Source organism: Salvelinus alpinus, chromosome 16 (genome assembly GCF_045679555.1).
Source record: "Salvelinus alpinus chromosome 16, SLU_Salpinus.1, whole genome shotgun sequence".
Classification (NCBI taxonomy): Eukaryota; Metazoa; Chordata; class Actinopteri; order Salmoniformes; family Salmonidae; genus Salvelinus; species Salvelinus alpinus.
Window position 1 is genome coordinate 26598751 of NC_092101.1, and position 26136 is coordinate 26624886.

The 26136-nt window shown below is 42.4% G+C and overlaps 1 protein-coding gene across 1 annotated transcript; it reads right to left on the bottom strand.

Annotated features, from left to right (window-relative positions):
• Positions 1–878: 878 nt before the first annotated feature.
• On the bottom strand, positions 879–3015 carry LOC139541241 (transcription factor Jun-like). Its single transcript, XM_071345661.1, has one exon. It carries the CDS (start codon positions 2577–2579, stop codon positions 1596–1598), a length of 984 nt encoding a protein of 327 aa, XP_071201762.1. The 5' UTR covers positions 2580–3015; the 3' UTR covers positions 879–1595.
• Positions 3016–26136: the final 23121 nt, after the last annotated feature.

Below are 26136 nucleotides of genomic sequence, written 5' to 3' on the forward strand. Positions count from 1 at the left end.
TGACTCTGCCCAGTGCCCACCCCTCAATATAACATGTCTAGATACAATGTAACCATAGACCTATGCTCAAATGTTTTGTTTGTAAATATATTTGTTTACATTAGTTACCACCATGTTTCTTCCTGTCGCTTATTCCTCTGGTGTTATTGTTGTTTACAGTGATCATGCTTGTAATGCTGTGTGAGCAACCCTATAGTCATGTTGACCAGGGCAACAGGAAGTTAAGTTTATGATACAATATAGGGACAGAACATGTTCCACTACACACAATTCAGCTGTGCTATGAATTTACTAAACACTTTGGCTGCAATGCATTAAAAATTACTTTAGAAATGATTGACAATGTATTATGATTGAGTAATTGAAGTTATAATCATGATTTACTTTATAGGTCCCTCAACCATAGCAGTGTGTCAGAAGCATTTGCCCTGGAGGCCTGTGAATGTAGGCCACTTCACAACATACAGAGTATCTGTGTTCCTTTTACCTTGTTAGATGGTGAGACTCAAGTGGAGCTGAGGTGTTAGGTGGCCCACTCATGTTGCACTCGAATCTACACTAGAGAGATAGAAGGGTCATTGACTGAAACTCAATCACTAACCTCAGGATCAATAAGGCATTCCTGGCCTACATCCCTGCTGTAGAGGTTGAACCTATAACCACAGGCCTAGTACCAGATTACTCAGTCCCACAGCAATGTCTAACTAGTGTGCTGTAGAGAGATAAAAGGGTCATTGACTGTGAAACTCCATCACTAATCTCAGGATCAATAAGGCATTCATGGTACAGATAACTTGCTGCTCTCTTAACATGTTGCAACATGTTTCAGTGTACACACACAATACACATCATTTCACAACACACACAGAAGCATCATATTCAGTTCACATATGTTTTATTACATTTCTTAAATATTGATTTGTTTCTGAAGTGCTCAGAAAATGAACATACAAAATTATATTGTTTCTTATTACAAATTGTAAATGTAAGTACTCCAAGTCGATCTTATATACAACTAATAACAATGAGTGGAACCCCATTAAATAACTTCAGAAAAAAACAAGTAACTAAGCTTTTTTCTAACTTAATTCAATACAATTAAGAATAAACAATACATTGTAACTCAAAAGTTAGGCAGCTTTTGTTAAACGTTTTCATCTGTTTAGACTAGGCTACACGCCTTCTCCTTCAGCGCCAGGAAGTTTTAAAATCTACTGTCTTTGTTTTTTCTAATACTGAATCATCACGAAGGTCCATTCATAAAAGCACAGCTTGGTCAACGCCAACAAATACCCAGTCAATAAAAACAACACGAAACAAAACATCCGTTTGTCCTGTTTGTTGCTGTTTCTTTTCCTTCACACGCTCTGCTCTGTCCGGGGCCCCAACTCCTGTGCGCAACGGTGGCGCGCGAAGCACCCGGTTAGAGGCAGCCAGCCAGTCACGGTTCCCTCCCACCATTCTCGTGCTGTTACTGTCCCATTCTACCTGTCACAATGCCACGGAGCCACGGAACAGCCATCCAGTCACTTATAAACGATCTGTCCTTTTCGTTCAAACTCTTTCTCTATTCTTCCCCAAGTGTCCTCTCCTCTTCAGAAGGTCTGGAGCTGCTGCGTCAGCATGAGTTGACAGCCGCTGTTGACATGGTTCATCACCTTCTGTTTGAGCTGGGCTACCTGTTCCCTCAGCATGTTGGCTGTGGAAGCCAGGTCGGAGTTCTGAGTCTTCAGGTTCTTCACCTTGTCCTCCAGCCGGGAGATGCGCTCTAGCTTCCGCTTCCTGCACTTGGAAGCGGCGACGCGGTTCCTCATGCGCTTCCTCTCGGCTTTGATCCTCTCCTGATTCTCCATGTCGATGGGAGAGAGTGGAGGGGTCTCCCCGAGCATCTCAGGTACCGTCTGGGGCTCCTCTTTCAGGGCTGTGAGCCTGGGGTGGGGGTGAGACTGCTGCCCATAGATGGGGAGCTGAGGCGGGGCAGAGGGGAAGCTCATAGACGGCACTGAGGTGGTGTAACCCGGGGCTGAGTTGGTGGTGACAGCCGGGGTGAAAGTGTTCAAGTTTTCGTAGACAGGTGACTCAGAGCGCATGGCTACGTTGTTATAAACAGTGCTCCCAGCCACGGAGCAAACAGGTGGGAGTGTGGTCGAGTTGTTGATTCTTGTCTGCCCGGTGGAGGTGACTGGGACCCCAGGTGCGTTGGGCAAGACGTGTTGATGATGGAGCTCCGCCAGAGCTCTAACGAACCCCTCGGCAAAGCCCTCCTGCTCATCAGTCACGTTCCTCGGGCAGAGGAACTGCGTCGGGGTAGGTGTGGTGGTGATCAGGCCGTTGCTGGACTGAATGATGAGTCGCTCCAACTCTGGGGAGGCAAGTTTGAGGAGCTGCACATCCGGAGAGGTGAGGATATCGCTGGCTTTAGCCTGGAGGTGAGGTTTGAGTGTGATGGTTGGGTCAGCCAGGTTCAGTGTCATGCTGTGTTTCAGAGCTTTGGGGTTGTATCCGTAGCCCGCGTTCTGATGCTGGGAGAAAGCATTATGCGAGTCGTCGTAGAAAGTAGTTTCCATCTTGGTAGACATAGAATATAAACCAAACACTCAGTTTGAAATGTCTCTAGTAGGCTACTCAAACAGAAGATATGTGTGTTTCGGTCACCTCTCTCTCGTTCTTTCCGTTGTAAAACTCTGAGAAATTTGTCATAATGTGTCAGACAATGCTTTCAACCCCCGAAGCCGAGCTAAGAGTCTCTGTAATACAATCGTGTCCCGTACACAGACTTCTAACTTGTAAGCGCACTCCTTGTCCCGAGAAAAAGTATTATGTTCAGCTGCACGGATAGTCTGACTCAGAACGCTGTATAAATTCTTCAAATTCGTTCTTTCGCTTCTGTCCACAGTTTTTTGACAGTCTTTGAATGAGACGCGGTAAGTGCTATAAGTTCTTATAGTTCAACAGCATTCCTGCTCAAAGCGCGCCTCTCTAGCTCTCTGTGTGTATACTGACTCTTCCAGCGTGGAGGCAAAGCTTATCTGCAGCCACTGTCTCTCTAAAAATAGACATGATGTCACCTCTGGAGTCTTCCATTGGTTGCAGGCGTTCGCGGGGCGTTCCCTGTTGCCAGATAAGGCGCGTTGCCTAGACGACCACCCAGAAGATTCTCGGTCTCGCGTTGGCTGATGGGATGAGGTAATGCTGCAAGAGAAGGGACGCGGTGCATTGTGGAATGACGTGTGGTTTTTGAATATCTGGTTACCCGCGGCTTAGCGCTCACAGACAGTAGTGGCGGGATAGACAGTGTGTGTTTGGGAAATTCCCTTGATATGTACAATTCATTGATGTATGTTATCCAATATATAGGTCTATGCTGCATTATGTATTATTCCTCAGAAAATATACTCCCCATACGTTTTTATAGAGATTCAAATTATTTTCTGCCAGACAGACTTCCTCTGCCTCCAGAAACTTTGCATGATCAGCCCTGAGGTAATGTGTTACTGTTTTATTATCCATGATGCAAATAATGATGTGTTTGAATAATTGTCTTGATGAATGTCATTGTTTGATTGAATGAATAATAGACTAACATTTGCTTATGAAGTTATACAGGACATCACTTATTAGACGTTTTATCTGTATCTGTCTGTTTCAGGACATTGAGAGAAATTATATCCATTCACTACTGTGTTTATTTATTGGCCCAGGGCAGGCCTTTATTTAACCAGGATAGTCCACTCAGCAATAATCACCACTGTTTTTTAGGAGTCCTGGGATCCATGAAAACATGAACCTGCAGATGACATGATTCAGTTGAAGTTGGAAGTTTACATACACTTAGGTTGGAGTCATTAAAACTAGTTTATCAAATTTAATGTTAACAATATAGTTTTGGCAAGTCGGTTAGGACATCTACTTTGTGCATGACACAAGTAATTTTTCCAACAATTGTTTACAGAAAGATTATTTCACTTATAATTCACTGTATCAATTCCAGTTGGTCAGAAGTTTACATACACTAAGTTGACTGCCTTTAAACAGCTTGGAAAATTCCCGGAAATGATGTCATGGCTTTAGAAGCTTCTGGTAGGCTAATTGACATCATTTGAGTCAATTGGAGGTGTACCTGTGGATGTATTTCAAGGCCTACCTTCAAACTCAGTGCCTCTTCGCTTGACATCATGGGAAAATCAAAATAAATCCCAAAAATTGTAGACCAACACAAGTCTGGTTCATTCTTGGGAGCAATTTCCAAATGCCTGAAGGTACCATGTTCATCTGTACAAACAATAGTATGCAAGTATAAACACCATGGGACCACGCAGCCGTCATACCGCTCAGGAAGGAGACGCGTTCTGTCTCCTAGAGATTAACGTACTTTGGTGCGAAAAGTGCAAATCAATCCCAGAACAACAGCAAAGGACCTTGTGAAGATGCTGGAAGAAAAAGGTAAAGAAGTATCTATATCCACAGTAAAACAAGTCTTATATCGACATAACCTGAAAGGCCGCTCAGCAAGGAAGAAGCCACTGCTCCAAACTCGCCATAAAGAAGCCAGAATATGGTTTGCAACTGCACATGTGGACAAAGATCGTACTTTTTGGAGAAATGTCCTCTGGTCTGATGAAACAAAAATATAACTGTTTGGCCATAATGACCATCGTTATGTTTGGAGGAAAAAAGGGGAGGCTTGCAAGCCAAAGAACACCATCCCAACCATGAAGCACGGGGTGGCAGCATCATGTTGTGGGTGTGCTTTGCTGCAGGAGGGACTGGTGCACTTCACAAAGTCAAGAAGTTAAAGCTTGGTCGCAAATGGGTCTTCCAAATGGACAATGACCCCAAGCATACTTCCAAAGTTGTGGAAAAATGGCTTAAGGACAACTAAGTCAAGGTATTGGAGTGGCCATCACAAAGCCCTGACCTCAATCCTATAGAAAATTGGTGGGCAGAATTTAAAAAGCGTTTGGGAGCAAGGAGGCCTACAAACCTGACTCAGTTACACCAGCTCTCTCAGGAGGAATGGGCCAAAATTCACCCAACTTATTGTGGGAAGCTTGTGGAAGGCTACCCGAAATGTTTGACCCAAGTTAAACAATTTAAAGGCAATGCTACCAAATACTAATTGAGTGTATGTCAACTTCTGACCCACTGGGAATGTGATGAAAGAAATAAAAGCTGAAATAAATCATTCTCTCTACTATTATTCTGACATTTCACATTCTTAAAATAAATTGGTGATCCGAACTGACCTAGGACTGGGAATTTTTACTCTGATTAAATGTCAGGAATTGTGAAAAACTGAATTTAAATGTATTTGGCTGTCACGGCTGTCTTCCTCCTCCTCGCCTGAGGAGGAAAAGTTTGAAGGATCGGAGGACCAATATGCAGCGTGGTATGTGTTCATCTTGTTTTTAATAGAAAGAGAACACTTTGCGAAACTAATACAAAAACAATAAACGATGACCGTGAAGCTAAATAACAAATAGTGCTGATACTAAACACTACACATAGACAATCACCCACAACCCACAATACAAAACAGGCTACCTAAATATGGTTCCCAATCAGAGACAACGCAAAACACCTGTCTCTGATTGAGAACCATATCAGGCCAAACACATAGAAATAGACAGACCAGACATACAACATGCCCACTCAGATCACACCCTGACCAAACAAAACATAAAACATACAAAGCAAACTATGGTCAGGGCGTGACATTGGCTAAGGTGCATGTAAACTTCCGACTTCAACTGTATGTTTAACAATCATAACATACATCACAACATACACAAACACCCATATTGCTTTCTATCGGAGAGACCTGAAGTGGAGATACTGTTTTTCATTTGTTTGAAGTGTCATAATCCAGTTGAGATACTAAAAAATCTCATCAGTGGATGCACGCACACAGCATACACTCACCTGTGGAAAATCACCTCCTGTTTTAGGTATAACATGACAGACCTTTTAACAAAGACACACTCCTGTTCACACACCGGTATGCAGTGTGTGGTGTGTGTGCATGGGCCGTGTGTTTGGCTTGTCATGTAGCATGTAGGGTGCAGTGGTGGCTCTTGACGGTGGTCCTCTCAATGTTGCCCACCCCCACAGTATATGCTGCGATGGTTAAAACAGGATACCTGGGCAGGGTAGTCTACACAAACACAGACTTTTATTTACCTAGACACCCAGTAAAACACTGTGATTATATTAGCCTGTGGTTCCCAAACAATTTAACTATACCGTATGGCCCACCTAAAGATTTAGGAGTTTTCTCAGGACCCACCAAGTGGAGACGGCCAGGGTCTTTAGCCTGACTAAAGTAGGCAGCCCAAAGTAATTAGTCACGACCCACCTGCCATAGATGCCCATGGTAGAAGAGCTCAAACAGTACATCTGGGTGGTCTTCTCTTCAATGGTGCCACACGCAGAGGACAGTGTTGTGGTCTTACTGTATATCTGGGGCACTGGGACACTTGGCTATGTCTATATTTAGATTAAACTGATGAATGATGAACAGCTTTGATTTCTTATTCCTGATTTGGGTTAAAATGTTTACCTGTTCACAATATACAGCACCACCCTTTCAGACCAAATAGTTACTGTATTTTAGAATAACTGTCTGTAACCCATCCCACTCAACTATACTGTAACAATAAAACTAGAGTCTATCCATTCTCATAAAATCCTTTTGTATGCCCAGTGTCATTGCATTAAACATGACACAGAATCTATTTTATCCTTATAACTATACCATCTAGTACTGCTATCTCTCATAAAGTCCCAGTGTACCTCTAGCTCTGTGTGTGTGTGTGTGTGTGTGTGTGTGTGTGTGTGTGTGTGTGTGTGTGTGTGTGTGTGTGTGTGTGTGTGTGTGTGTGTGTGTGTGTGTGTAATTAGTGGAGTTTAGACCACATTTTCCCCTAACCTCTGGACAGAAATCACTGTTGCGTTAATGATGTAGCTCCTTACACACACACACACACACACACACACACACACACACACACACACACACACACACACACACACACACACACACACACACACACACACACACCTCTCACTGCCTGGGTCACTATCTGCCCAACCATCTTTACTACCTACTGTCTCCAGCGTGCCAAGCCTAAATCAGTCCCTGGCGCCATAAGTAAATCAGTCCCCCGGTGCAACATTTAAATCAGTCCCCCAGCATTAGACCTGAGAAGGATGACCTGGGACATAAAAAAGAAAGACGGACTCTTTACAACTCCTTATGTTGTCTTTATGTACTGAGTGTGTCTGATATACTGTCTGCTGAAATAACATCACCCTGCAGGGATCAATAAAGTATCATCTTATACTATCTTTGTCTTCCTTTATGGAGAGAAAGAGGAAGAGAGGAACTATTGTTGATGGAGTTTGTTTGATTCATGTCCCAACACCTTCCTTCCAAGGCACGTGGTCCTCCTGGCAAGGGTTTAGGTTAGTGAGGTCTCAACTAGTTTAATGCTCCATAAAAGCTCTGTTGCAGTGATTTGTGTTGTCATTTTATTTCTCTGTGGCGTCTGTTAGAGATGGTAATGATAATGGTCTGTCTGATCAATGTGATTAAACTGTTTGATGTCATCAGTAGTTGACTGGAGGTCAGTGCAATGCTTTCACCTGGTCTCAGTGCTTTTTTGACGATGATGATGATGTTGAACCATGGACGAAGTCTTTGAGATGCATGAGAAGTGGGGTTCGGCTGGTCTCTTTTTCATTCACTCTTTCTTTCTCTCTGTCTTTCTCTCATTCATTTTCTGATCGTTCATAACTCTTGCTCCAGGAAAAGACCAGAGTCAAACCCAATGTTGTTTAGAGGCTTGTGTTTGAAATACTTAATTACTTCACTGAAGTTCTCTGAAAAATGTATCTTGTTTCCTTCATTCATCTGTTCATGGCTTCTTTTCTTCTGAATTAAAACACATTCATTAATGATAACGTGGTCCTGAAGGAGGTCCAATTGCCAAACTACTGACTACCTTCCCATTAATTTAATATGTAACAAGGCATCCTCAATAATCCATGTGTACTGTGTCCTTAAAACACATCCATTCCATTCATAATGTAACGGCAGCCTTCCCTCTCTTCATGAGAAGAGGAGGTGTAGCAGGGATCGGACCAAGACGCAGCGTAGCTCGTGTTCAACATGATTTTAATTACGAAAATACTGAACACTAAACAAATACAAAATAACAAATGTGGCTTACCGATACAGCCCTATCTGGTGCAGCGAAAACACAGAGACAGGAAACAACCACCCACAAATCCCCAACACAAAACAAGCCACCTATATATGATTCCCAATCAGGGACAACGATTGACAGCTGCCTCTGATTGAGAACCATATTAGGCCGAACAAAGAAACAGACAAACTAGACACACAACATAGACTGCCCACCCAGCTCACGTCCTGACCAACACTAAAACAAGCAAAACACACAAGAACTATGGTCAGAACGTGACACATAATTGTGCTGTTTAATTAAAGTCACATTAAATAATCATAACGTTGTCCAAATGGGCACACTACAGTACACATCCTCATTCATAAACAACAAGGCATTCTCAGTCACTCCCTTGTCCTCGTAACAGAGACTGGGGACAAGGTGAGTGGGTTTATAGCGATCTTTACGCAATAAAGTATGGCTTGAGAGAGAGAGAGAGCAATGGCTATGTGTGAAAAACTGTGATGTTGGGTTCTGTCCCCAATCCACCATTCTCCTGTTGGGTTCCAGTCCCCATTCTCAGACTGTGACGTTATAGAGTCTAGTCCCCGTTCTCCCTATACAGCCTGTCTTGGACCTCATACTGTAGTGGTAACTGATGATGTTTAGAAAAGGGGAGTCTGTTTAGAAAATACACAAATTTACAACCTCATGGTCAGACATGTGGTAGCCAGCGGGTGAAAAGCATGTGTGTGTCGAAAGAGGATACCTAGTCAGTAGCACAACTGAATGCATTCAACTGGAATGTGTCTTCCGGACCTCATTTAACCCAACCCCTCTGAATCAGAGGTGCAGGGGGCTGCCTTGACATCATCAGCGCCCAGGAAACAGTTGTGCCTTGCTCAAGGGCAGAACGTCAGATTTTTCCACCTTGCTGGCTTGGGGATTCGAATATTGGCTCTTTCGGTTACTGGCCCAACGCTCTTAACCGCTAGGCTAACTGCCAACCCGTGTGTGTGTGTGTGTGTGTGTGTGTGTGTGTGTGTGTGTGTGTGTGTGTGTGTGTGTGTGTGTGTGTATGCGTGTGTGTATGCGTGTGTGTGGTGGGTGTATTTATTAACCTTCTTCATCAGAGTCTAAGTCAACACCACAGTACCACGATTCACGGACACCCACAGCTGAGCTGGCATCAGCCAAACCAGCAGCCAAACCTAGCACCACCTCTGGCCCAATAAACTCCCTGGCCACAGACAGTCACAGGGCTTTCAGTTTATGATTCAGCATTCTGAAGTATTGTATTTTGCTGTGCTTGCTTTGTAGAGGAGCTAGTGTGTGTGTCTGGCCGTTAGTCTGTCTGGTTTCTTTATACAATTGTCTTTGATCTCATGAAAGCAGTTTTGCTTTGAGTGAAAATATCATTTTCAAGTAATGTTTGGTGTTTCAGAATGCTCAGGGCTCGTGGTTGTCCCACATCTATAGACTGGAGGCACTGGGTTATAAGCTTCATAAGTCTTTCTTTATCTCTAGACTCATGTTTGAACAAAAACCCTCTTTCTAAGGACTATTTCCCCAATGAAGTGCATGTTATATGTTTGTATTCAGTGTTGCTCAATGTCATCTTTTTCCTGACTGAAGGTATTGGAAATTCTGCTCCTTCTCTCTTCACTTACCCTTCCTCCATCCTCAACTCAAAAAATAGCTCCAAGCTCCAAGCAGTGCCTGCAATCTGGTTCAGGTCATCAGTCAACATACCAGGGTATTTACAAACAGAACAGGAACTAACTCATCCATGTGTATTCATCACAGCTTTACTAATGTTGCAGAAATCTGCTCTAAAGTAGTATCCACACACATCGGATGCAGTGATCATAATATAATAGCCATATCTCGAAAAAAACAAGTTTCAAAGACTGGAGCCATACAAGATGTTTTGCAATGATTCCTACAGTACAGTTGAAGTCGGAAGTTTACATACACTTAGGTTGGAGTCATTAAAACTAGTTTATCAACCACTCCACATATTTCTTGTTAACAAACTATAGTTATGGCAAGTCAGTTAGGACATATACTTTATGCATGACACAAGTAATTTTTCCAACAATTGTTTACAGACAGATTATTTCACTTATGATTCACTGTATCACAATTCCAGTGGGTCAGAAGTTTACATACACTAAGTTGACTGTGCCTTTAAACAGTTTGGAAAATTCCAGAAATGTATGTCATGGCTTTAGAAGCTTCTGATAGGCTAATTGACATAATTTGAGTCAATTGGAGGTGTACCTGTGGATGTATTTCAAGGCCTACCTTCAAACTCTGTGCCTCTTTGCTTGACATCATGGGAAAATCTAAAGAAATCCTTACTTCAATCCTATAGAAAATTTGTGGGCAGAACTGTAAAATCGTGTGCGAGCAAGGAGGCCTACAACTCAGTTACACCAGCTCTGTCAGGAGGAATGGGCCAAAATTCATCCAACTTATTGTGGGAAGCTTGTGGAAGGCTACCCGAAACGTTTGACCCAAGTTAAACAATTTAAAGGAAATGCTACCAAATACTAATTGAGTGTATGTAAACTTCTGACCCACAGGGAATGTGATGAAATAAATAAAAGCTGAAATAAATCATTCTCTCTACTATTATTCTGACATTTCACATTCTTAAAATAAAGTGGTGATCCTAACTGACCTAAGACAGGGAATTTTTACTAGGACTAAATGTCAGGAATTGTGAAAAACTGAGTTTAAATGTATGTGGCTAAGGTGTATGTAAACATCCGACTTCAACTGTATGTCCGCATAGCATATTTGTGTGTCTGATGTGTGTAATGAGGAACAAACAGATGCTGCATTAATGAAATTGTTTCTTCCAGTTACTGATAGGCATGCCCCAATCAAGAAACTGACTGTTAAAACTGCCAAATCCCCATGGATAGATGATGAATTGAAAAACTGTATGGCTGAGAGGGATGAGGCAAAGCGAAATGCGAATAGGTCTGACAACCCAGCGGACAAGCAAACATACAGTAAATTGGGAAATAACGTAACTAAACTAAACAAAAAGAAGAAGAAACTATATTATGGAACAAAGATAAATGACATAAAGAATGATTGTAAAAAATCTCTGGGATACTTTAAATGAAATTCTTGGCAAAAAGCAAACTCGGCTCCATCCTTCATTGAGGCAGGTGTCTTGTTAATAACAAAACCCTTTGATATTACCAACAATTTCAATAACTTTTTGTTGACAAGATTAGCTAACTTAGGTATGACATGCAAACAACAAATGCTGAGTCTTCATATTCATGCATAATGGACCAAATAATGAAAGACAATCACTGTAGTTTTGAGTTCCACACCTACTTTGTGGAAGAGTTCATTATTTTTTGCCGTCAATAAATAAGGACAAACCACCTGGTACCGACAACCTGGATTGTAAAATTCTGAGGTTGGTTGCGGAATACTTTGTGACTCCTGTTTGCCACATCTTCAATTTAAGCCTAGAAGATGGGTGTAACCTCAAACATGGAGGTAGGCAAAGATCATTCCACTACCCAAGAAAAGCAGAGCACCCTTTAATGGTTCAAACAGCCGACCAATCAGCCTGTTACAAGTGCTTAGCAAACTTTTGGGAAAAAATTGTGTTTGATCAAATACAAAGTTATTTTACAGAAAACAAATTAACAACAGACGTTCAACATGCTCAGCACTGATACAAATGACGGATGATTGGCTGAAATAAATTGATAGTAAGAAGATTGTGAAAGCTGTTTTGTTAGACTTCAGTGCAGCTTTTGATGTCATTGATCATAACCTATTGCTGAAAAAACGTAGGTGTTATGGATTTGCATCCTTTGCCTTATTATGGATTCAGCGTTACCTATCTAATAGAACACAGAGGGTTTTCGTTAATGGAAGCCTCTCTCATGCAAATTCAGTTGGGTGGTGAACCGCAGGGAAACCGGCTAGGGCCATTATTGTTTTCTGTTTTTACAAATGACCCTCCACTGACCTTGAATAAAGTCTGTGTGTCTATGTACGCTGACGACTGAACAGTATACATGTCGGCTGCAACAGTAAAATCGATAACTTAACATAGAGCTCCAGTCAGTTTTAGAATGGGTAACTAGCAATAGGCTGGTGCTAAATATCAAAAAATAAATAAAAGTATAATTTTTGGGACAAATCACTTGCTCAGCGCTAAACTTCACTTAGCTCTATTTTTGAATAATGTGGCTATTGAGTAAGTTGATGAGACTAAACTGCTGGGTGTAACCCTAGATAGCAAGCTGTCATGGTCAAACATATAGACTCAATGGTTGCTAAAATGGGAAGAGGTCTGTCCATGATAGGGCGTTGCTTAGCCTTCTTGACATCTCAGTTGACCAGATAGGTCCTACAGACCCCTAGTTTTGTCTCACCTGGACTACTGCACAGCTGTGTGGTCATATGAGGCAAAGAAGGACATAGGTAAATTGCAGTTGGTCCAGAACAAAGCAGCGCGTATCGCACTTAGATGTACAAGGAGGGAAAGTGCCCGTAACATGCATGTCAGTCTCTTCTGGCTCAAAGTTGAGGAGAGATTGACTGCATCATTAATGGTCTTTATGCGAGGTATTGATGTGTTGAAGGTACCGAACTGTCTGTTTAAACAGTTGTCACACAGTTCGGACACTCATTGGTACAACACAAAACATAATATTGTGTGTATGTACTAATATGTAGACTGTGTGTGACATTTTACATTGATCTATTTCAGTCCTTGACTAATAATGTTCTGTACTATGTATTATGTCATGTTTCATGCGGACCCCAGGAGGAGTAGCTTTTTCAGTAGCTAATGAGGATCCTAATAAATACCAAATAAGTACAAAATAACAAATCTCTCTTACCCCTAGCATTTCTCCCTCCACCTCTTCCTTCATCCGTCTCTCATTGCATCCACCTTTCCATCTCCCATTCCACCTCTCTTTACCACAATATCCCTTCACTAACACCATGCACAAACCGGACTTACGCGTGCGCCATCGTGTGCAAATTGATTTTGGCCCCCCACACCAAACTCGATCACGACACGCAGGTTGAAATATAAAAACAAACTCTGAACCAATTATATTAATTTGGGGACAGGTTGAAAAGCATTAAACATGTATGTCAATTTAACTAGCTAGCTTGCAGTTGCTAGCTAATATGTCCTATTTAGCTAGCTTGCTGTTGCTAGTTAATTTGTCCTGGGATATAAACGTTGAGTTGTTATTTTACCTGAAATGCACAAGGTCCTCTACTCCGACAATTAATCCACACATTAAATGTTCAACCGAATCGTTTCTAGTCATCTCTCCTCCTTCCAGACTTTTTCTTCTTTGGACTTTATATGGCGATTGGCATCTAACTTTCATAACGAGGTGTATTACCACAACTGACCGACCGACCTCAGTTCATCTTTCAATCACCCACGTGGGTATAACCAATGAGGAGATGGCATGTGGGTATATGCTTCTATAAACCAATGAGAAGATGGGAGAGGCAGGACTTGCAGCACATTGAGAGTCATAAAAAGAACTGACTTATATTTTAGTACTTGGCAACGCAGATGCACGTTGGCGCACGAGCAGTGTGGGTGCAATGATTGAATAACATGTATGTGTACATTTATTTTGCAGCGCTCGCGCATGCGACGCCAGCCGTGTGGTCAGCATGTCACGCTCCTTCCCTTTCTCTGTTTCTTTGTCTCTCTCTCTCTCTCTCTTTCTTCCTATCAGTGCCTCTGCAGGCAGGATTTCCTCTGTGACGGAAACGCTATTGTGTTGGTAATTCTGTTCCACACACTCACATGTGAGCTAAGTAGTTCTCTTCCTGTGCTCAAAGGCTGCATGGGGCAGAGAGCACACACACAATGAGGAACAGAGAGAAATATACAAAAACCTGTGAACGCTCATACTGTACATTCACACACTTTCTCACTTGCACATTATACATACTATAACATATGAAGCAGGATGTGATTATGAGGTGACTATCCTACAGAATATGAGAACGGCCCTGCTCACATGTGATGTGTTTGAACGTATTCAAGTGGAAAACCTGTGTTGAAAGGCTGGTCATGGCCCATATCAACACAATTATCCCAGAAACCCTAGACCCACTCCAATTTGCATACTACCCCAACAGATCCACAGATGATGCAATCTCTGTTGCACACTGCCCTTTCCCACCTGGACAAAAGGAACACCTACGTGAGAACGCTATTCATTGACTACAGCTCAACGTTCAACACCATTGTGCCCTCAAAGCTCATCACTAAGCTAAGGATCCTAGGACTAAACACTTCCCTCTGCTACTGGATCCTGGACTTCCTGACTGGCCGCCCCCAGGTGGTAAGGGTAGGTAACAACACATCTGCCACGCTGATCCTCAACACGGGGGCCCTTCAGGGGTGTGTGCTCAGTACCCTCCTGTACTCCCTGTTCACCCATGACTGCATGGCCAGGCACGACTCCAACACCATTATTACGACACAACAGTGGTAGGCCTGATCACCGACAACGATGAGACAGTCTATAGGGAGGAGGTCAGAGACCTGGCCGTGTGGTGCCAGGATAACAACCTCTCCCTCAACGTGACCAAGACAAAGGAGATGATTGTGGACTACAGGAAAAGGAGGACCGAGCACGCCCCCATTCTCAACAACAGGGCTGTAGTGCAGCAGGTTGAGAGCTTCAAGTTCCTTGGTGTCCACATCACCAACAAACTATCATGGTCCAAACACACCAAGACAGTCGTGATGAAGGGACGACAAAGCCTATTCCCCCTCAGGAAACTAAAAAGATTTGGCATGGGTCCTCAGATCCTCAAAAAGTTCTACAGCTGTACCATCGAGAGCATCCTGACTGGTTGCATCACTGCCTCGTATGGCAACTGCTCGGCCTCCGACCGCAAGGCACTACAGAGGGTAATGCGTATGGCCCAGTACATCACTGGGGCCAGCTTCCTGCCATCGGAGACCTCTATACCAGGCGGTGTCAGAGGAAGGTCCTAAAAATTGTCAAAGACTCCAGCCACCCCAGTCATAGACTGTTTTCTCTGCTACCACGCGGCAAGCAGTACAGGAGCGTCAAGTCTAGGTCCAAAAGGCTTCTTAACAGCTTCTACCCCCAAGCCATAAGACTCCTGAACAGCTAATCAAATGGCTACCCAGATAATTTGCACCCCCCCTCTTCTACACTGCTGCTACTCTCTGTTATTATCTATGCATAGTCACTTTAATAACTTTACCTACATGTACATATTACCTCAATTACCTCGACTAACCTGTGCCCCCGCACATTGACTCTGTACCGGTACTCCCTGTATATAGCCTCGCTACTGTTATTTTACTGCTGCTCTTTAACTATTTAAAATAAAAAAATAATTCATGTACTTATGTATTTCTACTTAACATTTATTTTCTTAAAACGGCATTGTTGGTTAAGGGCTTGTAAGTAAGCATTTCACTGTAAGGTCTACACCTGTTGCATTCAACGCATGTGACATAACATTTGATTTGATTTGTTCTCTCTTTGTTAGGGAAGTTGCAAACCCTTTATATTGGGTATGCTTAAGAATCACTGAGGTTGTTGAGCTGAAAGCAGAACTACTACTTTACCCTCACTTTTATCTTAAGTATGAGAGAGAGAGAGAGAGGGCGCTTACTCTGTGTTTTGAGATCGTCTTTCTGACATACTATTTTCTTTGGCTGAGAGTCAAAATGATGACCAATTATACACAAACACAAACACACACACACACACACACACACACACACACACACACACACACACACACACACACACACACACACACACACACACACACACACACACACACACACACACACACACACACACACACACACACACACACACACACACTGTTACAGCAGTTGTTGTTTCAGCTGTTGGAGAGAAAAAGCGCCTCTGTAGATTGTGTTGGACTGGCCTTGCAATAGATGATAATGGTTTATTTTTATTTAATTTGGTTTCATGTGCACTATGACAGCTAAAGGCTGAATTGCAGTAACACACACAAAAAACTTTCTTTATTTCTTTATTTTCTTTTAAACTTTTTTAAACTTTTATTTATTACAAAAAACACAAGGAAGGGGTAACATTAAAGTATTAGAACATGAAGGACAAACAATACAGCATCAAGACACTATCAAACATGTATCAGTCTTTCCGCAACAGAACCATCCTTATGTGTGAGGGTGTGTGTGCATGATAGTTATATAAAATATCTTTCATAGTTTTATTTTTCATGATCACAATCTTGTGAAACCCGAACCCTCCAAGATCCCCCCCCCCCACAGTTCCCCAATAGCTGTCTCTCAACCAATCGAGACCCCTCCCAATGTCCCCCCCATGGAAGAAAAATAAATAAAAATACAATTAATTTCATTCCCCATCCCCAAGAACCCCCCAATGCACCAACAACCAAGAGAATGAACTAAAGAGAAAAAAGAAAAAGACAGAAGAAAACAGCAAACAACAATGCAAATAATAATAATAATAATAATACATTTAAAACAAAGGACATCAAGAACAACTGAAATCATAACAGCAATGCCTACTTTATATGTTTGTGTGCATGTCTGGCACTATTACATGTATGTGTGTGTTCTTGTATGTGTTTATTTGAATGATAGTGTGTGTATATGCATGTGTTCAAACAACTACATGGCATCAGCCTCAGGCAAACCGGCATTAGTTGTAAAAACACTGCCACTTAGTGTCATTCAAATATACTTTTATTATGTTTAATTTTGACTTTTTTCCCCCTTTATCTTTTGACCATCATTCTCTCTCTCACACAGCAACTCCACTCCCACTTGTCTCCAATTCCACAAACCAACCCTCAGCTTCCCTCAGCCCATCCCATCTATCTCTGCTGGCCACCCACTTCGTGTTTCTACGCAACACATATCTTTCAACTATGCTATGATGTTTAACGTACAATTTCAATCTATCTAATCGAATAGAATCTACAGATTGCGTGTTGAAGATAAATACTTTTCCTAAGAGTATTAGTATATTAGTAATTGACTGACCTGGTCTCTCCAGATCTCCTAACAGTACTATTTCTAGGGTCAATTTTAGATCAATGCTATGCATTTTCAGCCATTCCTGAACCTGAGACCAGAAACAGGCTTCCTGAGGGCAATACCAAAATAAATGGTCTATTGATTCTGTATCCTCACAACAAAATCTGCAGAGCTTCGATGATTTGATGGCCCAAATATTCAACATTTTGTTGGTGGCAAGAATTCTATATAATAATTTTAGCTGAAAAGCACGAAGTCTTGAATCTTGCGTTGTTTTATATATCAACTCATACACCCTGTACCATGGAATTGGTACATCAAAAATCTCTTCCCAACTATTTTGCAATATGTATGGCACAGTTGTCAACATCTTGTCCCAAAATGAAACTGGTATACTTTCCTATTTATGCTATTTTTATTCCTCCGCCAGTTTTGATCCTTTATATTGGGCAGACAGACCAGTTCTGTACCTCCTCCCGCTGCCACCCGCCTCATCCATTATTGGGGCAATGCTGTAATCAATTGGTTGTACTCTTGGATTGAGCAGACCTTCCCGTACAATTCTGATAACTCCATGAAGGACATAACTCTACCATTACAATTTACAATATCATTTAAGAACAAAATACCCTTTTCAAACATCTTTCCCATAAATACAGGTATTTTATCAACCAGCACATTTGAGTTCAGCCATAATATTTGTTCTAATATTTGTTCTATCTTTTCAGGGGGATGAAATTGAAATTGTAGCCAGCTCTGCAATGCTTGTTTGAAAAAGACAGATACTTTGAAAAAAATATCATTTTCAATTAATCGAAAATGAGACATGGCAATCTGCACAAAGACAAAAAGGCAATTTTTAAACAATGGATGAGCTTTTCATATTAATCTACTTGAGAACCATTTAGGGTTCAAATAAAACTTTTGAATGAGTGAAGCTTTTAGAGAGAGGTTTAGTGCTTTTATATTTAATAATCTCAACCCACCCAATTCATATTCATTATATGGATTTGCTCGTTTTATTTTGTTTGGTTTAGCGTCCCAGATTTACCAGATATTTTTTGCTCATATGATTTGAAAAACGAATCATCAGGAGTAGGCAGCGCCATAAGTATGTGAGTAAACTGAGATATGACTAAGGAGTTAATCAGGGCAATTTTTCCATAAATAGACCTCTCCATGGTTGCCGGATCTTGTCTATTTTTACAAGTTTTCTATTGAAATTCATTGTGGAGAGCTTATTTATATATTTTGTGATATAAATACCAAGTATGTCTACTTCACCATCAGCCCATTTTATAGGTAAGCTGAAAGGTAATGTAAAAGTTGTATTTTTTAAGGATCCTATACGTAATATTGTACACTTATCATAATTCAGTCTTAGTCCAGAGAGTACAGAGATCTTTAATGAGACATTGCAGGGATATAGCTTGCGGAATTAACATAAAACTTGAGTCCTTGGCATACATGGACACCTTTGTTTTTAAGCCTTGGATTTCTAATCCTTTAATGTTGTTATTGGATCTGATTTTAATAGCTAGCATTTTGATGGCCATAACGAATAGATATGGTGACAGCGGACACCCTTGTTTAACTCCTCTTGACAATTCAAAACTCCCTCAGAAGTAGCCGTTATTTACTATTTTACACCTGGGGTTGCTATACATTATTTTTACCCATATTATAAGAGAATTACCGAAATTGAAAAAATCCAGGCATTTATAAATAAAATCCAGTCTTACTTTATCAAATGCCTTTTCAAAATTCGCTATAAAGACCATTCCTGGCTTCTTATATGTTTCATGATGTTCTATTATTTCTAGTAGTTGTCGTATATTATCTCCAATGTATTGTCCATGTAAAAAACCTGTATGATCAGGATGAACAATACCTGGTAAAACCCTTTTAATTCTGAGTGCTATGCATTTTGCCATCAAGCCCTGGGGTTTTTCCAGACTGAAAGGATTTATATTTCGGGAACTCCCCAATATTTCGGGAAAAAAACACATTTAGATTAATAAGACGATGCCACATAATCAAATGCAATCTAGCTGATCTACAACACACCTGCTAGCTAGTATTAGCTAGCTTGTTGACAATGCTGATTTCCATAAATTTAGGGGTAGGAATCCAATTCATGATATCAACACTTGATCTGCAATCATTTAGCAATTGAAAAATATTTACATAAAAACTATTAAATATGATTAAATATGTACATAATGTAATGAGCTCTCTGCCAAGGCTGCCACCATGGCAATTTTAGATGGGCCCGTGTGTGTGCATGCTGGGCAGGCTTGTTGTGGACACCTGCTCGTCGAACGTATCATTACAAAATCATGAGCATTAATATGGAGTTGGTCCCCCTTTGCTGCTATAACAGCCTCCTCTCTCCTGGGAAGGCTTCCCTCTAGATGTTGGGACATTGCTGCGGGGACTTGCTTCCATTCAGCCACAAGAGCATTAGTGAGGTTGGGCACTGATGTTGGGCGATCAGGCCTGGCTCGCAGTCGGCGTTCCAATTAACCTCAAAGGTGTTAAGTGGGGTTGAGGTCAAGGCTCTGTGCAGTCCAGTCAAGTTCTTCCACACCGATCTCGACAAACCATTTCTGTATGGAACTCGCTTTGTGCACACGAGCATTGTCATGCTGAAACAGGAAAGGGCCTTCCCCAAACTGTTGCCACAATCGTCTAGAATGTCATTGTATGCTGTAATGTTAAGATTTCCTTTCACTGGAACTAAGGGGCCTAGCCCGAACTATGAAAAATAGCCCCAGACCATTATACCTCCTCCACCAAACATTACAGTTGGCACTCTGCATTTGGGCAGGTAGTGTTCTCCTGGCATCCGCCAAACCCAGATTCGTCTGTTGGACTGCCAGATGGTGAAGCGTGATTCATCCCTTCAGAAAATGCGTTTCCACTGCTCCAATGGCGGCAAGCTTTACACCACTCCAGCTGACATCTAGCAGGGCAGATATTTGATGAACTGACTTGTTGGAAAGGTGGCATCCTATGACGGTGCCACGCTGAAAGTCACTATGCGCTTCAGTAAGACCATTTTACTGACAATGTTTGTCTTGGAGATTGCATGGCTGTGTGCTCGATTTTATACATCTGTCAGCAATGGGTGTGGCTGAAATAGCAGAATCCACTCATTTGAGGGGGTGTCCACACACTTTTGTATATATAGTGTACACTACCGGTCAAAAGGTTTAGAACACCTACCAATTTAAGTTTTTTTCTTTATTTTTACTATTTTCTACATTGTAGAATAATAGTGAAGACATCAAAACTATGAAATAACACATATGGGATCATGTAGTAATCAAAAAAGTGTTAAAATCATAATATATTTGAGATTCTTCAAATAGCCACCCTTTGCCTTGATGACAGCTTTGCACACTCTTGGCATTCTCTCAACCAGCTTCTTGAGGTAGTCACCTGGAATGCATTTCAGTTAACAGGTGTGACTTCTTATAAGTTAATTTGTGGAATTTCTTTCCTTCTTAATGAATTTGAGCCAATCAGTTGTATTGTGACAAGGTAGGAGGGTATACAGAAGACAGCCCATATTATGGCAAGAACAGCTCAAATAAGCAAAGAGAAACGACAGTCCTTCATTACTTTAAGACATGAAGGTCAGTCAATACGGAACATTTCAAGAACTTTTGCAGTCGCAAACCCATCAAGCACTAAGATGAAACTGAATCTCATGAGGTCCAACACACAGGAATAGAAGACCCAGAGTTACCTCTGCTGCTGAGGATAAGTTCATTAGAGTTACCGGCCTCAGAAATTGCAGCCCAAATAAATGCTTCACAGAGTTCAAGTAACAGACACATCTCAACATCATTTGTTCAGAGGAGACTGTGTGAATCAGGCCTTCATGGTCGAATTGCTGCAAAGAAACCACTAGTAAAGGACACCAATTGTCAGAAGGTGAGTGTAGCTGGTGCATGAAGTCAGGCGCAGGAGAGCAAAATGAGTGAGCAACGTACTTTACTCAAAAACTAAAGGCACAAGGTAAACAAATACACTAGACCAATAACCAACGGTAAATATAACGCACGGGTGAACACAGCACCCGTCGAAAAACCAGCCATCATAAACCGAACTGAACATAGAGTTAATCACGCACAACAAACATGGAAACAGAGGGTTAAATACATGAACATGTAATTGGATAATGAAAACCAGGTGTGTAGAAAATAAAGACAAAACTAATGGACAATGAAAGATGGATCAGTGATGGCTAGAAGACCAGTGACGTCGACCGCCGAACGCCGCCCATACAAGGAGAGGGACTTCCTCGGCGGAAGTCGTGACACCAATAATAAGAAGAGACTTTCTTGGGCCAAGAAACACAAGCAATGAACATTAGACCAGTGGAAATTTGTCCTTTGGTCTGGAGTCCAAATTTGAAATGTTTTGTTCCAACCGTCATGTCTTTGTGAGACGCTAACGGAGGATGGGTTTATTGTAATGGAATGGAATAAATGGAACGTAGTCAAACGTGGTTTCCATATGTTTGATGTGTTTAATACTGTTCCATTTATTCCATTCCAGCTATTACAATGAGCCTGTCCTCCTATAGCTCCTCCCACCAGCCTCCTCTGACACACTCACGGTCATACAGCAGGTGAACAGGCGGCCTGTCTGAGGTGTGAAAGGCCTCCTTGATGCTCTGTAGTAGGTATGGAAAGCCTTAGCACACAGCCTGACATGTAACAAGTAACAAGCCGGCGTGTGTATGTTTGTGTGTGTGTGTGTTGCTGGGCATAATGATCTATAGCTATTAAACCGCTGGTTCCTGAACCCAGATGTAGCTCTGTGTTTATACAGGTGGGAAACAAGATGGCCGACGCTCTAACCTGATCCACCCCATTTACCTCTGGTGTCGGATAGGGGGAGAGGGAGTTGTCAAGGGTTGTCAAGGGTTGGGGTTGTCTGCTAGTGTTTATATTCTGTGGTTATGCTAGACTGACTTTTCAGAGGCAATAAAACACGAGGGACAGGGAGGGGGGGTAGGGTAAAAAGAGGAGGCCGAGGGGAGAAGAGGAGGGGTGGTGGAGGGAGGGAAGTAGAGTGTGACAGCAGGACTTGGCTCTTGTTTTAAGCTGACCAGTTGTTTTCTGTCATCTGTGAGGAGAGAGGGAGTGTGTATAGAGAGATGGGGGGAGGGAGAAAAGAGGGGAGAGAAGGAGAAGGAGAGCTGAGGCTGTTTTATCTGGATTAGAGGTAGAGGGTGTGTGTGGAGCGTCACAGGGATTCTATATGAGATCCTACCACAGCTGTAAGGGACTACAAAGGCTCTGTGATTTGGGAGAGAGTAATACAGTACAATACAATCTTAGAGGAATCATACTTTGTGATCAGGCCTCTCTTTGAGCACTCAGATGTACCTCCCTCCCTGCGTTAGTTATTGAGTGATCAGAACTAGTCTAAGTCGTTAAACCTCAGTGGAGAGAGAGGGGCTTCTATTGATTCTGTCAATTATTCATGAAGCTATTTGCGTGAGCTAGCATTGGTTTGGCTGGTACCTAGAGCCGGTCTGTGTAGCTAGATAAAGATTTAACACTCCTCTCCTTCATCCCCCCTCGGCATGGCAGCAATGAAACCCGATCACAGATCAATGCTTAGAGGTCTTAGGGGGGAGTAGGGTTGGTTAGGGGGTTTAATATTTTCTCTTTGAAGAGCACTTGGCCCTGTGTGTGTGTGTGTGTGTGTGTGTGTGTGTGTGTGTGTGTGTGTGTGTGTGTGTGTGTGTGTGTGTGTGTGTGTGTGTGTGTGTGTGTGTGTGTGTGTGTGTGTGTGTGTGTGTGTGTGTGTGTGTGTGTGTAGACCCAGAGAGATCAGCCAAAGCAGCCTGATCACTCCACTCACATACAGCATGCCAGTACTACACCAGATATTACAGCCTGTTATTTGTGCACATGCTGTGCTTCTGTGTGTGTGTGTGTGTGTGTGTGTGTGTGTGTGTGTGTGTGTGTGTGTGTGTGTGTGTGTGTGTGTGTGTGTGTGTGTGTGTGTGTGTGTGTGTGTGTGTGTGTGTGTGTGTGTGTGTGTGTGTGTGGAGAGGCGAGGCAGAGGAATCAGCATAGTTGAGTGACAGTAGTTTGATCTGTTCACCTCTCGAAGCTGTGTCTGGCTGAGAAGAGCTGTCGCTGTGTGTGGAAGACTGTGTGTTTCACAATGCAACAAAACTCCACAACAAATCAAATCAAGTTTTGGTGGGCATCTACACATGTTTAGCAGATGTTATTGTGGGTGTAGTGAAATACTTGTGTTCCTTGCTCCAACAGTGCAGTAATATCTAACAATACTCAACAATAACAATCTAAACAACAATCTAAAAGTAAAATAATATATACAGTATATACAGTGCCTTCGGTAAGTATTCAGACCCCTTGACTCAGAAATCTACACACAATACCACAAAATGACATGGTGAAAACAGGTTTTTGTTTGCAAATTCATTAAGAACAAAAAACAGAAATACCTTATTTACATACGTATTCAGACCCTTTGCTATGAGACTCGAAATTGAGCTCAGGTGCATCCTGTTTCCATTGATCATCCTTGAGATGCTTGTACAACTTGATTGGAGTACACCTGTGGTAAATTCAATTGATTGGACATGATTTGCACCTGACTATATAACGTCCCACAGTTTGACAGTGGATGTCAGAGCAAAAAACAAGCCATGAGGTAAAAAGAACTGTCCATAGAGCTCTGAGACAGGATGGTGTCGAGGAACAGATCTGGGGAAGGATACCAAAACATTTCCACAGTATTGAAGGTCCCCAAGAATACAGTGGCCTCCATCATACTTCATTTTTTGTATAAATAATTTCTTTACCCCCTTTTTCTCCCTAATTTAGATATTTTCTCATCACTGCAACTCCCAAATGTGTCGAGGAAACACCGTTCAACAGACGACCGAGGTCAGCCTGCAGGTGCCTGGCCCACCACAAGGAGTCACTAAAGCGTGATGAGCCAAGTAAAGCCCCCTAACCCGGTTGATGCTGGGCCAATTGTGCGCTGTCCCAATTGGGACTCCCGATCACGGCCGGTTGAGATACAGCCCAGGATCGAACCCGGGTATGTAGTGACGCCTCTAGCATTGCGATGCAGTGCCTTAGACCACTGCGCCACTCAGGAAGCCATGGCCTCCATCATTCTTAAATTGAAGAAATTTGGAACCACCAAGACTTCCTAAAGCTGGCCGCCCTGTCAAACTGAGCAATCGGGGGAGAAGGGCCTTGGTCAGGGAGGTGACCAAGAACCCAATGGTCATTCTGACAGAGCTCTAGAGTTCCTCTGTGGAGATGACCTCCCAGAAGGTCAACCATCTCTGCAGCACTCCACCAATTATGCCTTTATGGTAGAGTGGCCAGATGGGAGCCACTCCTCAGTAAAAAACACATGACAGCCTGCTATGAGGCAGCTAAAGACTCTCAGACCATGAAAAACAAGATTCTCAGTTCGGATGAAACCAAGATTGAACTTTTTGGCCTGAATACCAAGCGTCACGTCTGGAGGAAACCTGGCACCATCCCTAAGGTGAAGCATGGCGGTGGCAGCATCATGCTGTGGGGAGTTTTTTTCAGCCACAGGTACTGGGAGACTAGTCAGGATTGAGGCAAAGATGAACAGAATAAAGTACAAAGAGATCCTTGATGAAAACCTGATCCAGAGCACTCAGGACCTCAGACTGGGGTGAAAGTTCACCTTCCAACAGGACAATGACCCTAAGCACACATCCAAGACAACGGAGGAGTGGCTTCGGGACAAGTCTCTGAATGTCCTTGAGTGGCCCCGCCAGAGCCCGGACTTGAACCTGATCGAACATCTCTGGAAAGACCTGAAAATAGCTGTGCTAGTGACAGTGACTAAGTTCAGGACAGGGTACTGGGTGGAGGTCGGCTAGCGATGGCTATTTATCACCTGATGGCCTTGAGATAGCAGCTGGTTTTCAGTATCTCGGTCCCAGCTTTGATGCACCTGTACAGACCTCGCCTTCTGGATGATAGCGGGGTGAACAGGCTCCCGGTGATGCGTTGGGCTGACCGCAATACCTGGTTGGCCTGCAGTTGCGGACGGTGCAGTTGCCGTAAACGTTTCCCTCTCTCAAAACTGAGCTTGGATCCGCGTTAAGTAGCAATAATATCCTTTGCCACCGTTGTCTTACGACAGATGTCTCGAACCAGTCATGACTTTTCAACAAAACAATAAAACAATACATAATTTTCAAGTTTCTTTCCAGAGAATTTCTTAGTTACATAATTGTATAACTAGAAAAGGAGTTTGAAAGTTGAGGGTGCAGGATTTATGAAGTTTGGCAATGAGGACGAAAACTAGCATAGTTCAGCTACCCAGCTAGTTTAGCCAGGGAAAACCGTGGAAAACGAGGTCGGGCCTAGTGCGCCAGCGGCGAAAAGTTTAATTTAACAATCCAGAGACTGAAATTAATAAATCAGATTACTTATATTTAAGGAGAGCAAATCGATACCCATTTCCGAAATCAACTGTAACTGTCAATAGTAAAACAAAGCTTAAAACAATGTTTGAGTGAACCCTGTATACAGAAAATGAATGGTGAATTTGCTTCCGGACACGGTAGAATCCGCCTCAGCACTCTATTAAACTCCTTGGCCGTTCCATTGCCTTGACGATGGAAACAACAAATATTTGAAGCTATGTGGCACCTTCCACCAACATTCCAGAACCAAATGTTTTGGAAAGTTCTTCTGTCACTCCTCTCTCTCTATCATTTTCTATCTCCTCATCCCTCTCTCCCTGCCTTTCACTCTTCTCTCTCTCCCTTTCTCTAAATCAATGGACTCTTTGTATTCTGGTGAAATTCTA